This window comes from Leptodactylus fuscus, chromosome 8, assembly GCF_031893055.1.
Source record: "Leptodactylus fuscus isolate aLepFus1 chromosome 8, aLepFus1.hap2, whole genome shotgun sequence".
Lineage (NCBI taxonomy): Eukaryota > Metazoa > Chordata > Amphibia > Anura > Leptodactylidae > Leptodactylus > Leptodactylus fuscus.
This window is the reverse complement of record NC_134272.1, coordinates 78,788,660-78,805,852: the sequence shown is the minus strand read 5'-3', so window position 1 is coordinate 78,805,852 and position 17,193 is coordinate 78,788,660. Positions and strand designations below refer to the sequence as shown.

Here is a 17,193-nt window from a genome sequence, read left to right as displayed (position 1 = left end):
TCCACTGATCCCAGACACCCCCTGCTAAGAATAACGAAGTTAGCAGAAGCCTGACAATGCTGTGCCCAGAGTAAGACAATGGGATGAGCAAGCTACCTCCAGGGGGTAATTAGGCTTGGACAATTGGACACTATATCTGGCAGCTTGCTAATCAATAGAGTAAAGTAGAGTAAATTAACAGGGCAAAAGGGAAACATATCTGAGAAGGCAGTGAAACAAACCATAACTCTGGGCCATTCATCACACAGTGATTGATTCCTATAACAGTAAATATGTAACAAACTATACATCTAATTCTATAACATTAATAATTCTATAATATCATTAACAATCTAGTGATTGATTCCTATGATAATAAATATGTTACAAACTGTATCTCATTATATAATATTAATAACTGTATAATATTTTGAATAATCTTATATATTTTGGAGACTGGCCCCGACTCCCCAGCTCTGATAGAAATGGACAGAAAAAAGAACTAAATAAGAATTTCCTCCAGCAGATTTGAAGCAAAATGGAGAGAAATGACACTCATAACGTTATTAAGATATACTAAGAAATAAATCAGGGATTCTGGACCGGTATAAGGATAGAGCAGACAGGGAGATACAATGACCCGGGGATGTCTGTGCACCGACAGGACATTGTGCAGCGGGCGCAGGATTTACTTCTGGATGTTTTCACTTCATGAGAATACATAAAGGTATAAAATAATGTCCTGGTAATTTGGGTTGTGAATAATTTATCTCTGGGTATAATATGCAGCTGTTACTGAGGATGTGCTTGTAATTGGGGATAAAACAGATCCATTATTTATGTGCATTTATTTGAGACATTGACCTGAGGCTGCCTCATCAGCTTGTGCATTAAGTCAGCCATGTCCGAGATTACGCAGCACATTTACTCCATGCAGGTCCTCAATGACACATTTTGTGATGTGCAGATGATATCAGCAAATCTGTAACGTCGCCCTGTATTCCTGAGATCCTTGCAGATCTTCTTCCATAAACTCTCAGCTTCAGTGTCTACAACCTGACAACCGCAAATAGATGGGTGTAAATGCGGCACATCTTTGGCGGACAATCCTTTCTCATACCAAAGATGCCCACATGGTTCCTTCGCCACTTTTTACGAAAGGGGGTGAAGGGGGGACAGGGATGCCTCAACACAACAACATACATCAGAAGGCTGGAATAAGTTAGACCAAATATGTATGCCAGCCCCTGACTGCGGGGAGGTGCACAAGAGCTTCTTATTATTTGGGCATATCTCACACCAGCCCGGGACTTGATTAACTGTAATGTACTGTAATGTGGCTCAGGGGACCATGGGGTTCATCTGACCCTTGGGTCAGTCAAACCCTTGGTTCACATCTGTGTTTGTATTCCGTTCAGAGGAGTCTGCATGGGAACCCATGGGAACCCCCCGAACGAAATACCAAACGCATTGCCAAGCGGTGTGCAGTGAAAGCACACAGATCCCCGTAGACTGTAATGGGGTCCATGTGCTTGCCGCCAGATCGCCGCAGGGAACACGTGGACAGGAAAGTAGTTCACAATCTACTTTCCTGTCCACATGATTTGTGTGGGCAGCGCGCGGCAAGCACACAGACCCCATTATAGTCTATTGTGTCCCTGTGCTTTCACTGTACATCGCTTGCAAATGCGTTCAGTAGTAGCAGTGCTATATGGAGAAATACAGTAACACTTTAGGTTTACCAACAGTGGCCACCAGGAGGTGTAAAGGTGCTCATCCTACTAATATTATAAATGTGAAAGTTTGTGTGTTTGGATGTTTGGATGTTTGTGAGTTTGGATGTTTGTTCCTCAATAACGCTAAACCGCCTGGACGGATTTGCGTGCAATTTTCCACAAACATAGTTTTCCCTCAGGATTGAGTCATAGGCTACTTTTGGTGCCACTAAACAACATGGCTTCCTAGCAGGAGACTCACAAAAGCAGGACTCCTAGCCCCAGCTATAGACTCACACACACTGCCTGGCATTTCCTGCCACAAACTGCCTGCACACTCCTTACTGTCACCTCAGGAGTAGCCCTCACTCTACCCACTCACATTTACATATAGCTTTCCACTATATAACACATCACATTGTAATTACATGTATCTCCTATCACTGCTATATACAGTACCTGATACATATATACTCCTGTACACAGGCTGTATATACTATATAATTACATGTATTACCTATCACTGCTATATACAGTGCCTGATACATATATACTCCTGTACACAGGCTGTATATACTATATAATTACATGTATCTCCTATCACTGCTATATACAGTACCTGATACATATATACTCCTGTACACAGGCTGTATATACTATATAATTACATGTATCTCCTATCACTGCTATATACAGTACCTGATACATATATACCCCTGTACACAGACTGTATATACTATATAATTACATGTATCTCCTATCACTGCTATATACAGTGCCTGATACATATATACTCCTGTACACAGGCTGTATATACTATATAATTACATGTATTACCTATCACTGCTATATACAGTGCCTGATACATATATACTCCTGTACACAGGCTGTATATACTATATAATTACATGTATCTCCTATCACTGCTATATACAGTACCTGATACATATATACTCCTGTACACAGGCTGTATATACTATATAATTACATGTATCTCCTATCACTGCTATATACAGTACCTGATACATATATACCCCTGTACACAGACTGTATATACTATATAATTACATGTATCTCCTATCACTGCTATATACAGTGCCTGATACATATATACTCCTGTACACAGGCTGTATATACTATATAATTACATGTATTACCTATCACTGCTATATACAGTGCCTGATACATATATACTCCTGTACACAGGCTGTATAACACATCACATTGTCTGTATTACAACATACACAATATAACACATCAAATCACATTTGCTAGCCCACCAAACTTTTTAAAGCACTTTTACAGTTTCACACGTCTGTGTCCGCCCAATACTCAACTCACCGCAGACGAAGTCACGGGTAAAAGCTAGTGTAATATAAAAGTGCTGTACTACCAGACCATAAACACTGCATATTATATGTGTTACATGTCCATGTCTGTGTTATGTGTACAGACTATATATGTTCACTTCTACAGGACCCCGGTTTTGGATAACTACTTTAATCACATAACTGTTATATTGTATACTGTACATTAATCAGTGCAAAATCATGACCAAATTGTATCTACGACCATGATGTTTCACTTGGAGCACTGGGGCAGTTTAGTGGCTTCCTTTATGTTTGGACACAGTTTTCACTTCTAATTCCACTACACAGCGATGCATCACTACATTTTGGGGCTGGAACAATATTTGTTAAAATTGTACTTTCAGTGCTAGGAAGCCGCTCAGATTCTGAAATGCCCAGGTTCATCTTTCAGCCTAGTCTTAGGCCGGCTTCAAGCAGACATATTCAGTCTGTGAAATGAGGACCAGATGTCGGCCATAATTTACTGGCTGATCTCTGAGCAGGGACCTGGACTCCATATATCACAGTCCTCGATGATATTAGGACTCTCTGCCCCTCTGCAGGACTCCTATCCTCTACTGTAATCTGGTTATGTGGAGGCACAAGGTCCTGACATCATCAATGACTTTGATACATGGAGTCCAGGTGCTGGTTCAGGGTTCAGTCCAGGACACATGGCCGACATCTGGTCTGTATGTCACACTGAATAAACCAGCCTAAAGGAAGAACTTATACGTGCCCTTTCTGTTGGAGCCGTCTGGCACTCACTGCCAGTATCAAAAACTGCATGTGTGTTTCCCGCCACAGGCTGGAATCACAATTAGACTGGAGACACATGGGATGGCTCAGCTGTAGAAAGCAGAAAGTCCATTATGTCCCACTTAAGCAGCGTTGGAGTCCTGGGTTCGAATCCTGCCAGGAACAACATCTGCAAGGAGTTTGTATGTTCTCCCTGTGTTTGCATGGATTTCCTCCCATTCTACAAAGACATACTGATAGGGGAAAAATAATGTACGTTGTGATCCCTATATGGGGCTCACAATCTACATAAAAAAAGTCACACTTAAGCCCCTTGCAGACAACCCATTCATTTCTGTGGGCCCATACACATGACCGTGAACTATACGGTTCATTGTGCGGACACATGACCGTGAATTTTACGGTTCCTTGTGCGGGCCGTCAGTCATGCTTCATTGAATGAATGGGTCTCAATGCGCAGGCGGCACACGGATGACATCCCAGCTTAAGGCTAAGTTCACAATCCCGGTTTTACGTCATTTGGATCCTCCAGGAAACCCAAACAAAGGAGAGCCGGGCTGCTAAAACAGTGGGTACCTGCTATAACGGGGTCTGGGTTTTTTTGCTATAATGGGGTTTTCGTTGTTTTTCTTCCGTGCAGGACTTTTCTCTCTGACAATTTTCAGCGGTTTCTGTACCAGAGTCTCCAATGGAGATGTGAAACTAGTATTATAGAGCCAAAGCCAGAACAGGATACGAAGAAGAGGAAAATCATCACTCTGTCTGTCATACTATACTTGTCCTTTTTTTGGATGTATACCTGGCTAGTGACAACTTCTGAAAGTTTTGAAGTCTATTGGTTGTCGTCCTGCCAGAAACCGATGTAACCAAGAAAAGGCTGCAGATACCATTAGAATTTGTATATATTGTTGTATTATGTTTTGCATTCTATTGTATTTGTATTAGAATTTTTTGTGTTATTTGTTTTGATTATTTTGTTTCATTTCTTTTTTTTATTTGTTTTCTGTTTATTTTGTGCTATTTATTATTTCATCTTATTTATTATTATTTTGTGCTGTTTTCTGTAAATTCTGTTTTATTACCAGCCAAAAAAAGAAAATGCAAAATGAAGTAAACTTCCTACACTATCCACAATTCACATAAGAAATGAGTTAATTCTTCCTTGTCTCCGGTTACACAAACCACATGCAGTTTTGCAAACTCCTTAGCTTTCTGTGCAAGAGAGCCCTAGTTCTATGTGAGTATTACAGAGAGGGAGTGAAGGGGTTAACTGTTTTTGCAGTAGTCATTCCCATCTTCCTCCTCTGACCTCCATCTGGGCTCTTCCAGTAAGGAAAGGGTTACATCAGCCTTCCAAGGTGAGGGCTGCTGCATTGCTGCCTCATACACTGACACAATTTCCTCATATGTGGCGGCTTCTCAAGTTTCAACACAAGGATGGGTGGAGAGAGTACACGTCTGAACTGCAACCTTCACAGAATGAAGTGTCTCTAATAGACAGGATACTGGATGGGATACAATGTAGCCATGAGAGTGCAGGAGTGCTGCCCCGAAGATCAGTCATCACCCCAGAGTGGTGCCCAAGTGCCAGGAGGAAAGGAGAGAAGGAAGGACCCAAGAAATGCCACGCAGGCAGGAGTGAGCAGGCAGCAACCCATGTGCTTGTACCTTGAGACTGCTGTGTGACAACAAGTACTACAACTCCCAGCCACCGCAAGGATGCATCGGGTAAGGAAGTACTTTAGGGGCAGTGGTAGAGCCCTGGCATTCATCTTCATCGCCTCTGTCATCTGGCTGATATTTGACATGGCAGCTTTGAGGTTTTCTTTCAATGAGATTAACAGCAAGTTACAAAGAGAGGAACTTTTCCGTAGAGATAAAGTGGGATCACATCCCCCAGGATGGAGCAACGTGGAAAGTAAGTGGGGGGAGGCCAGAGACCCCTGGGGCAAGGACACTACTAAGTTAAAAGGCATATTCTTCCCTCCAGCCGATGAACTTGCTGGACCAGTAAATGCACTAAACAATAAGGTGTTGTTGAAGCAGAAAAAAAGGACTATAAATCCCAGGATAGCTAATAAAACCTCATCACCGCTGGGGGTACCAGAAGCCAAAACCCCGACCCCTGTACTGGGGGCTGAGGAGGGAAGAAAGCTGGAAGTTGTAAATGTGACAAGTTTTATGATATCCAAAGAGCAATTTCCTAAAAATCCCCTACACGAGGCAGAAGAAGGGCTGGTTGTCAGACTGAATACTATGCCTCCTGCTGTAAAGGTGGGAGAAGTGCACCAGCAGGAGGAACCTGTCGGTGCCGGGGACTTTCAGAGTATTGTTGACAGCAAGGATATAGTAACTCCTAAATTTGAGCCCAAGGCTGAAGGGATTCCTAAAGATGTAATAGAAAGTAAGGATGCTGTGGTCCCTGCTGATGAAGCTAAAGCTATCAATGCACTTGGGCCCCAGGATGTTGTGGCCCCTAAAGATGGAGCAGAACCAAAGCATGTACTGGAAATAAAGGATGCAGGGGCCCCTAAGGATGATGCAGCTGCTAAGGATGCAGGAAAGTCTAACGATGATGTGGTCTCTAAAGATGGAAAGGAACCCAAAGATGCCAAGTCCTCTAAAAACAATGTAGCAGAATCTAAGGATGGCCCTAAACATGGAGCTGAGAATGATGCGGCTGTGGCCCCTAATAAGAGATCTGAACCCAAAGACGTAGGAGCCCCTAAAAATGGAGCTGAGAAGGAGGCTGCTGTGGCCCCTCATAAGAGATCTGAACCCAAAGACATGGGAGCCCCTAAAGATGGAGCTGAGAACGAGGCTGCTGTGGCCCCTAATAAGGGATCTGAACCCAAAGACGTAGGAGCCCCTAAAGATGGAGCTGACCCCAAGGATGCAAAGCCACCTTCAATCGAGGTCAAAGATGCAGCTGTCTTAGAGCCCAAAGATGTACGGGGTCCTAAGGAAGCGGCAGGTGGCGTTCCTAAAAAATTAGAACAAGAAAATGTCATATTAATCAGTAAATTAAACGTGAGTAATGACAAAGTGGACAAACCACCGGCCTCAAATGTGTCCACCAACATTGACAATAGAGTTGAAGACACCAAAAATATCTCCCTAATTGATGCCAAGGTCCCCAAATCACTGAATGTGACCATTAAAAAAGTGAGGCCCATGTCTAACACTACTCAGAGCATTGTCAATGTGAAATCCTCCAACCTGATCAATTTCAAAGAAGGTTTCCTGGGAAAAATGGAGAAGAAAGAGAAGAAAATGCTGGTGACTATCAAGGAGAACGTTATCGGCTCCAACCATACAGGAAAGATTGATGTTAATAGTGAAGTCATCGAAGTGAAGGCTCCAGCGGGCACAGGAAAGCACAAAGTCCTCACCATTGATTTGACTATGAGTCCAAGGAACCCAAGAGCCGCGGGCCAGTACGGGAGGGCCGTGGCGGTCCCTAAAGACAAGGAGCAAGAAGCAAGTAGAAGGTGGAAGGAAGGAAACTTCAATGTCTATCTCAGTGACATTATCCCTTTTGACCGAGCCATCGAGGATACCAGACCTAAAGGGTAAGAATTACATAGAGCATTATACCATGTTTCTCTAATCTCGTCTTGCCCCTTTAAGAAGATTTGTTACTGATACAGGATTATAGACTGGGCTGTTCTCTATTTTTGCAATATGTTCTAGCTCGAAGGGAGAAACAGTAGAGTAAACCACATCTACATAAATGCCCAAGTTATTGTGTGAAGGGTTATAAAAAGCAGATTGATCCAAAGCCGGCTCAGAATATCATATTAATGTGGTCAGCTAGTAGGAGCCCAGGAATTCTCCATTGCTAAAATTACACGGCTATACATGGATCAGATACGTTGTCCTGAGCGACAATACCGTAACGCAATGTAATACAAGTCTAGTCTATGTTACGCTTCTATATAACACTGTATAGCTGCTAGCAAACATTACTTGACACTAGCATTGGACGAAGCTTTCGAGATAAAATAGAGGAGACCAGATATTTGTGGCTTCACCAAGCAACTTAATTTGAGCTGAACTGGTTTGGTCCAAACCGGACCTGCTATTATTAAGCTCTGAGTTCTCTTCAGACCCCGCATATAATAACCAGGGCCCAGGAGAGGTGCGGAAACATAATCAGCCTTACTCACCTCTCCTGGCTCCACTGTCCAGTTGTTCCTCAGGGTCCTCTTTTTCTGTAATGATATCAGTGGCTCCGCAGGAAAGCTGAGGCCTGTGATTGGGTCTCAACAGTCATGTGGGCATGCCAATGACAGCACTCAGTGGTCCCCAGGGCTGTTGATCTCATCCTGGAGGCCAGAAGAGGATGCCAAAGGACCACCAGTTGCTAAAGAGAGATGAGTAAGACTGTTTCTTATGTTTGCTCACCTCCCCTTGGTCTCGCTTGTTATACCCTGGGATCTGAAGAAACTTAAAAGTATAATAATGGTTCATGGGTAGTGAAACCCCAAAAATTTGGAGGTCAGCCAAATTAAACTTTTTTGAAAATTCATGAGCTCATCTTTTTTTACACCTATTTGAAAATTCCTAAAACTGCACATTTATTTTAGTATTAACCTGTTGCTTAGTCCTTGGCTTGGGCTGTTCCTGTCCTGGAGCCCTGTCATGGTCTGGGTGATTGGCTATTGCGTTGAACTTGTGCCCTTTTACCTCTGTGAGCTTACACACAGCAATATGGTGCAAGATGACTGATAATGGGGGCTAGTCAGTGGGAGTTTCCATAATGTGGCTATCCCCCCCCCCCAAGAAAAAAAACACCACCATTGTCCAGCCGTGAACTGTAATACAACCATGTGCATGAAACAAAGGGGTTACAAGAGGCCTGAAGACCTCATTCAATAGCCTCATAGCTTCTCACTCATGTCTTCTCACTTGTATCATTTGCCTCTTTGCAGCAATTTTTTGTAATGTCTGCCTTGGTTATACTTGGAAAACACAAGTACTGTACGGTACATGCATTCTTGGTGTGAAGCGACTTGCGTGGATCTCACCTGGAGCTATAGCTGAGCTCTGTGCAGGTATAAGGAGTGCGCACTCTTTAGTGACCCAGTTCTGTCGTTTCGATGTCATGTCTATTTATACTACTCGCTTATGTATATGGAGACTTGACATAATTAGAGGTCAGTTCAGAATAAAGTAAGTTCTCATTTTAGTAGGTCAGATAAGGAATAATCTGAACCACATAGGTAAGTCTGTGTCCCCTGGACCCTGAAGATTTAGCTTCTAACAGATATAACCAGCATCACAATAGGATCCAAGGGGCCCCTCAGAGGGAATGAAAAGCAAATGTCCATCTATACAGAATATGTGCGCTTCATTGCTATTGTTTTACATGCTGGACATATCATCAATCAGATCTGAGAGATGATCTGTGAACTATCTTATAAGAGATAAAGACTAGTGGAAAGTTATCTGCAGGGTTGAGTTGATATGCTGGTTCTGGTGACCCTAACCTATCTATCTGCAGGGCTGGGGTGATATGCTGGTTCTGGTGACAGTAACCTATGTATCTGCAGGGCTGGGGTGATATACTGGTTCTGGTGACACTGACCTATCTATCTGCAGGGCTGGGGTGATATACTGGTTCTGGTGACAGTAACCTATCTATCTGCAGGGCTGGGGTGATCTGCTGGTTCTGGTGACAGTAACCTATCTATCTGCAGGGCTGGGGTGATATACTGGTTATGGTGACACTAACCTATCTATCTGCAGGGCTGGGGTCATATGCTGGTTCTGGTGACACTAACCTATCTATCTGCAGGGCTGGGGTGATATGCTGGTTCTGGTGACAGTAACCTATCTATCTGCAGGGCTGGGGGTGATATACTGGGCTCCATTGACACACTCCCATTAAAGTGGTATTCCAGTATCTAGATATTGATGGCATATCCTTGTTTTTTATGTTGAATGGTTCACAGTACAAAATCTACAATACAAAAAAAAGTTACTTTGGAATAGATGTGGGGTTTTTTTCGATTGCCCTCCAGAAACAATAAATAAAAGTTGACCAATAAGCCTGATGAATACCAAACACCATTGAAAAATACAATTCATCCGACAAAAAACAAGCCTTATTTTTCTGTGTTGACAGAAAAGTAAAAAAGTTCTAGCTCTTGACAAGTGACAATGATAAAACAAAAAAATTAAGCAGGACATTAAGGGGTAAGATGGCTTGGCGGTGAAGGGGTTAGCAGTTCTCCTGGCAGTCGCAGGCAGCTGTATAGATATTATAGTGCTCTGCGCTGCGGTATTCTATAATAGCGCTCTTAACCTAAATTAATTCTCTAATTACTTGTGAGCTTTCTCACCGTCATCCAGCTCATCGAATATTTTCGGTTGTCGCTTTTCTTGTTTTACAAGCTCCTGGCTGGATCGCTTACTAGCTGGATTCTCTGTCGTATTGTGGAGACGTGTTTGCTTTCAGGGCAGACTTTTTCACAAGGACTATATAGAATTGTGAAAATAATACAAGTTTGGAGAGGCAGGTCCTATAGAAAGTGTGAGAATAACCCAGAGCAAACATGGAAGCTGAGTAATGTGTGTGTAGGCCGTGCAGATCCTTATTTACATGGTAGTTACATGGCTTATCGCTTGTATGTTCTTTCCACTTCTCTTTCCTATGGTTTCTTCCATGTACTTAAAGGGGAAGTCCAGGAGTAAATAGATCAACTGGCTCAGTCAAGGAAACATTATAAAGTAACAAAGTAACCATTACTGTTAAAGGGGTTTTTTGGGGGGCTTACATATTGACGACGTATGTTTAGGATCGGTTATCAATATTTGGTTGGTGGGGTACCAACACTTGGTACATCTGGTTGAAGGGGCTGCAATGTTTGGGCGAACAATGCTTTAAAGGGATTTTTCCATTATAAATACTTACCCTCCATCCAGAAGGGGCCCAAGTCCTCTTGCACCCTCCCTATGTATGAAGTGTCAGTGCTCTGTTCACTTCTATGGGACTTCCAGCCAGACTGTGGAGTCAGGGGGGCTTTCAGGTCCTATTCTCCTAATTTCTGGGGTCCCAACAGTGTGACCCCCAGCAATATATAATAAGGATAGGGATAAGTGTCTGTAATCCATAAGATATTCCATAAATGCCCAATAGATCTATCTCTAAAATGACCCCACCCTACTACTTACCTCGCTGCAACCTTGTTAAGAAGACTTTCAGCTATGGTCAGGCTGTATGGAAACAGCATAGCGTTTGCATACACTGTTTCCCTAAGCCTCATAGAAGTGAATGGAAGTTACAGTAACACCATAGAACAGTAAGCTACATTGTTTCTCCTATTGACTCAGAGCCAGATTGTTTCCATAACGCCTGACCATAGCTGAAAGTCTCCTCAGCGAGGTCATGGGATCATGGGTCCTATGGATATGCCATATCTATGTCTTTTATAAGATAACCCCTTTAACTAACACGTAAGGTGACTATTACCTAACCACTGGAGCTGGTTCTAGGAGCTTGTGAGATTCTGGTAACCTTTCTGTCTCGGATGACTCAGGTCAGATTATATTGGCAGCGAAATGAGGGCAGAGATGGGACAAGAAGGTTTGGCATGACTTCATCTAGATGTTTGTCAGTGTCTTCCTACCAGATTAAATAGACTTTTGTTAATCGCTTGTTTTGTGTAGAACATCCTGAGCTTACAGCATTGACATATTGTGATGACATGAGCCTGATACGGTCGTCATTGGTGGCATTTACCAGGCAGGCTGGGCCTTAGTGGCCGGGCAGGAGCAAAAATAACCACTATGGGGCCATTGAGACTGTATTGATCAAGGACCCACAAACCCCCGTAGCCTGTAATATTTGGGTTTTATCTTCTGATAAATTGAAGAATGAATAGTGTTCATTGACACATCACACTTCATAGGCTTCTGTTTGGAGAAATCCAGATCTATGATAAACCCCTGGGCTAATGCAAAATCTGTAATTTGGCACTTACCATATGACAATTAGAGTAGTGGTATAGCTTATATACCATAGGGACTTTGAGTCCCCCACAGGATCAAGGACCAGTAGTTGTTCATCGATCGCATGGCCTGTTCTCAGCTCAAGTCAATGGGTGAGGTACAATACCAGGACCAGATACTATACAAATGTACGACACTGTGCTCGGTATGTAGTGAAAGCGCCGTAGTGCACAACTGGCCCCCTCTGGTCTCTCTTGACAATCTGCAACTGATGAATTTTCCTAAGGATAGGTCATCCATTACTAAGCCTGGAAAATCCCTTTAAGACTCAGCCTCCCCCATTATATATGGAAGCCAGAGAATTCACAATGGAATGGAATGGAATCTGTTGCTTCAGATACAATGAAGCGAAACGTAACCCAGGCTTTATCTAAAAGAAACATTGTAAAACAGCATCGGAAGAACGAAACATCTGAGCCGAAGAATAGAGCTTAGAACAGAGCTTTAATTCTTCAGCCGCTCTGAAATGGATCATTTATGACATCTTTCCCAAAGTCCTTGTTATCTTTATGTAAGCCCTGTAACCTGTATACAGTATACCTCGGGTAATGTCCTTTATAGACCACATGAAATACATTTTATTTCATTACTATAAATGTAAGGACGCACATTCAGGTTTTGATGATGCCGTTTTTGAAACAAAAAGAAGAGGCGCCACCTGAGCTTTATAAGTTCTTACTCTTTATGATCCTGAATGTGTGTCCTCTCCCTTAGTAGTAGTATATTGGTTCGCCACAAGCTGGAATTGACATGGGTTCAGTTTTCTGATATCCCCAGGGGTCTAGCTATAGGGGGTGCATCAGTAGCTGCAACTACCGGACCTGGAAACCTGAGGGGGGCTCCAGTGGTCCCTCTGCCCCCCAAAAATATACCACTATTCTAAGCAACAAGGTATATTTTTCACTCTGACCACTAAACCTAATAATAAAATGGGGATTTCTTTGCAACAGTCACCTCAGTTACATTACAAACAGGATTACAATAGAAGATAACAACTCTATAGATAACCACTAGAGATGAGCGAGTACTATTTGAAACGGCACCCGCCCTGCCGCTTAACCCTCTGCGTGCCGGCTGCGTCCATTCATTCCTATGGGTGCCCTTTCGAATAGTACTCGCTCATCTCTAATAACCACTCTATAAATAACACACCACATCAGTGGAGACAGGGGGGTATATTTATTTTAGATTTTTTTGATTTGTATTTATTACTCTCTCTCTGTTTGAAATGAGTTTGTGTGTAGAGTAATGGTATGAAATAACTTACTAGGAGCTTGTTTGTGAAGTTATATGCTCCCCTATGGAGCACATACCTCCTCTTTGTTCAGTGATGCACAAGACAGGAAGTCAAACTATCAATGTAGCTCTATGGGAATCATATCAAGGCTCGGATAGACAATCATTGTTTTATCTTCTGGTTCTACAGTGTGCAGGAGGAGTGGAAAGGAGTGCTCCGGAGGAGAACACATAACCTCACATTAAATAACATCCCAGACTCATTTTCAAAGGAGGGTGTAGTGACAAAAATAATTCCTACAGTGGCTTAGTGGTTAGCACTACAGCCTTGCAGCTGGAGTCCTGGTGTTCAAATCCCGCCAAGGGCAAAAAACCATCTGCAAGGAGTTTGTATGTTCTCCCTGTGTTTGCATGGATTTCCATCCCATATTCCAAAAAAGACACACTGATAGGGAAAAATGTACATTGTGAGCTCTATGTGGGGCTCACAATCTACAAAAAAAAAAAAAATTACTGAAAAGCTTCTTTAAGATAATTTTGCAAATTTATAGGCAGTCCTATGTAAATTAATGGGAAAATAACAGCAAGTTGTACCAAATTATAAAATCAGGCTTGCTATCTGTACAAGAGATTATCACATGCTGTTAATCTGATCATGTTATCACACAGTCCACACTATTGCACATGGTTTCCTTCACTACTTTACCCTGCAGCAGTAGTTCCCCATGTGACTCATTGCACACCTGTGTCACATACAGGTGTTAGTGTGTCAGTGTAAATACCTGAGCCAAGGTGCAACCTTATCATCTACAACGTATGATGTCACAGTAATTCGGGTGCAGTGACACATCCAATCCTACCTGTTGTACAAGGCAACACCTACTGTATATATAAGACTAATACAAAGCTGCTATCTCATTCTACCAGTAGATACAGCAGCCAAATCTCTATATACAGCCTAGTCAATGATGGAATGTTTCACTATATGTACCATTTATTCCTAAATCTATCAAATAAATCCAGATTTGGGTTTCTTGTGCCTCCTTATTGACTGGATTGTTGTCTCCATTATCCTCTGCAAGAGTTATAAAACCTGGAATATAATATACTGCGGATAATATAATGACATAAAATCTGATAAAAACTAGCATACAAAAGTTACAAGTTTTGGTGCAAGACTTATTTGCACAAAATATTTAGATTTTTAGCCATTTTGCATTTGTGTAGCTACAGAGTGTAGACAGATAGATAAATAGAGAGATAGATAGATGATATACTTCGGGCAAAATGGCAAATAGAACCCTGCTCATCCGAGCTCTAACTAAGTAGTAACAAAAACTAACTATACGTGTGACTTACTATCAGACAACTACAAACAAATTTGCACAGTAGAGTCTCACCAGACTCTTGATGTCAGGACAGACCCAGGCGCCTCCTTTCGCTCCCAGGATCTGTCCTGAAGTGCAGGCTCTGCAGCCTTTTATAGCCTAGTAATAAGTCCAGGACCTACACCTGGGCTGAGGCCTACTCAAGGCCCACACTGGACCACACATAGGTCAGAAACCTGAGGCTGATATATCAGGACTCCAGCACTTTACCCGTCTCACTATATATATATATATGTATATACTTGTACAATCCTGTCAGTCTTCTGATGTTTCCACGTCTTCTTTCCAGGTGCTCAGATCAGATGGTCCACGATGATCTTCCCAACACCAGTATTATCATGTGCTTTGTGGACGAGGTTTGGTCAACTCTGGTCCGCTCTGTTTTCAGCGTCCTCAACCGATCCCCAGCTCATCTCCTCAAAGAGATCATCCTCGTAGACGACTTCAGCACTAAAGGTCAGTGACAATGTCGGGATATGCTGGAGAACACCCTCGCATGTTCCTCACCCCTAGGGTCACCTCAGTTTAGTCTAGAAGGTCCATCCATGGTAATTTCTCACTTCCATTGTCTTGCCTATCAGATCCTTCATTGTATGTGACATGTCCTTGGTTTGGTCACATGTAACTTTGTAACTTTCCTTTCCTGTCCTGAAGGAAGAGTGCAACCAACAGAGAGGAGACACCACAGACGAAAGACTTCTTGTACACAAAGTCTCAGTGTTTTTCATGTCTTCTTTCATGTTTTTGCTCTCCATAGCCTACCTCAAAGACAAGTTAGATGATTTCATGAAGAAGTTCCCCAAGGTTCGGATACTTCATCTAAAGGAAAGACATGGGTTAATCCGAGCCAGGCTTGCCGGTGCAAATATTGCAACAGGTACAAACACTTTCCGGTGTAGTTGTATATGTAGATGCATGGAGTCAGCTATTCTAAAAAATTTCCAGGGCTGAAACCATCAATGATCATCTGAAATCTCTCTGGTAGCAACTGTGTAATTTCCCTGCAGCGTCTCCACAGGACACATGAAGTATTACACATTCATAAAAATCATTAGATGTGTTGTAACTAAAGTTAGACATAGCCTTCAGGTTACGTGACACATCATGGTGTGTCAACATGTCCTGTAAGTCCCTAAAGTACTCCTTTATCTTGTAGGGGATGTGTTGACGTTCTTAGACTCACACGTCGAGTGCAATGTTGGATGGCTGGAACCGCTCCTGGAACAAGTGCGAGTAAACAGAAAGAAAGTAGCTTGCCCGGTTATTGAGGTCATCAACGATAAGGACATGAGGTAATATTCTACACTGTGTGGATAGTTTATGGGGATTTTTCTTGTAAATTTTATAAGTCTCCAGCAGCAAATTTGTATATTCTTATTATATATTAGCAGGGGGGGTAATGTCTGTATGGAAGGGGCACAATGGTGTATGGAGACTTATTAGTCAGGCAACGCTCCTTGGCAAAATATATACAACTGAGTTCATACCAGTCACAGCAGAGAGCGCCATCTAGAGGCAGCACAGTTTCTTAGAATCCTGAAGATAGGGCAGGACACTTCTTTATATTTATAGTGACAGTGCTTGGTTTTGCAGCTCAGCCCCATTCATTTGAGTAGGACTGATCTGTAGCATGACCAATGCACCAATGCAAGCTCTGCAAACATCTGATGGGTGGGAACTTTACTGTTCTAGTATGGGGGATCAATATCACAGTCCTGGAAAATCCTTTAATGTCTGTATATTTGGTGATCCAGAGCAGTAAACAGATGTCAGTATACAGATGTAGCAGAGCTGACCCGAACTCCTGCAATTGGTTAAATTGCTGAGCGTGATATCTTATCATAAAAGACAATGCTTTTCCAATAACTTCTAATTGATTTTTGTTGTCTTCTGTGGCGAGATATCACTCTGCAGCAGTCTGACCAGTTACAGAAGTTTGGGTTATCTCTGCTACATTTGTACAGATTCCCGTAGTCCATGGTGGCAATGATGGGGTTAATGTGAGTATGCTTGGCCACCTAATGGCATCATTGCCAGGGTCTTTTAACCATTGATCTTCATCATCATCATCATGCAGGGGAGCAGTGAATGGGCAGGGTCAGCAGGGGGCAGTAATAAATGTGAAACCACCCCAAGGGGTCTCCCCTGGATGTACGACCCCCGTGATTCTCTGATTGATATCCCTGTTATCTCCCATCCAGTTATATGACTGTGGACAACTTCCAGAGAGGAATCTTCACATGGCCCATGAACTTTGGCTGGAAGCCGATCCCCACAGAGGTCCTCCAGAAGAAGAAGATAACAGACATGGACCCAATAAGGTGACTATGACCACTTGTGGCTTCATTCACTTCCACCCGCTGAATCTTCTTCTGTATCTCTGCCTCTTTTTGTTTCTCTCTCTGTCTTTCTCTGTCTCTTTCTCTCTTTGTTTTTCTCTTTTTGTCTCTTTCTTCCACTCTCGCTTTCTGTCTCTCTCTGTCTGTCATTTTCTGTCTATCTGAGTCTTTCCCTGTTTCTTTGTCTCTTTCTGTCTGTCTCTTTCTGTCTCTCTGTCCCTTTCTGTCTCTTTTAGTTTATTTCTGTCTCTCTGTCTTTTTCTGTCTGTTTCTATCTCTAACTGTATTTTTGTCTCTCTCTGTCTCTCTGTCTCTTTCTGTCTCTCTGTCTCTTTCTGTCTCTCTCTCTGTCTCTCTCTGTCTCTTTCTGTCTCTCTCTGTCTCTCTCTGTCTCTTTCTGTCTCTCTCTCTG

At 42.6% G+C, this 17,193-nt stretch overlaps 1 protein-coding gene across 1 annotated transcript in view; it reads left to right on the top strand.

Moving 5' to 3' along the window:
• Positions 1-5,256: 5,256 nt before the first annotated feature.
• Positions 5,257-17,193, top strand: part of GALNT5 (polypeptide N-acetylgalactosaminyltransferase 5) — a 36,564-nt gene continuing 24,627 nt past the window's right edge. Inside the window, exons 1-5 of the mRNA XM_075284471.1 lie at positions 5,257-7,374; positions 14,732-14,898; positions 15,200-15,319; positions 15,599-15,734; positions 16,644-16,763. Coding sequence (XP_075140572.1) covers positions 5,522-7,374; positions 14,732-14,898; positions 15,200-15,319; positions 15,599-15,734; positions 16,644-16,763 — 2,396 coding nt within the window. The 5' untranslated portion in view covers positions 5,257-5,521. The remainder of the gene's footprint in view (positions 7,375-14,731; positions 14,899-15,199; positions 15,320-15,598; positions 15,735-16,643; positions 16,764-17,193) is intronic.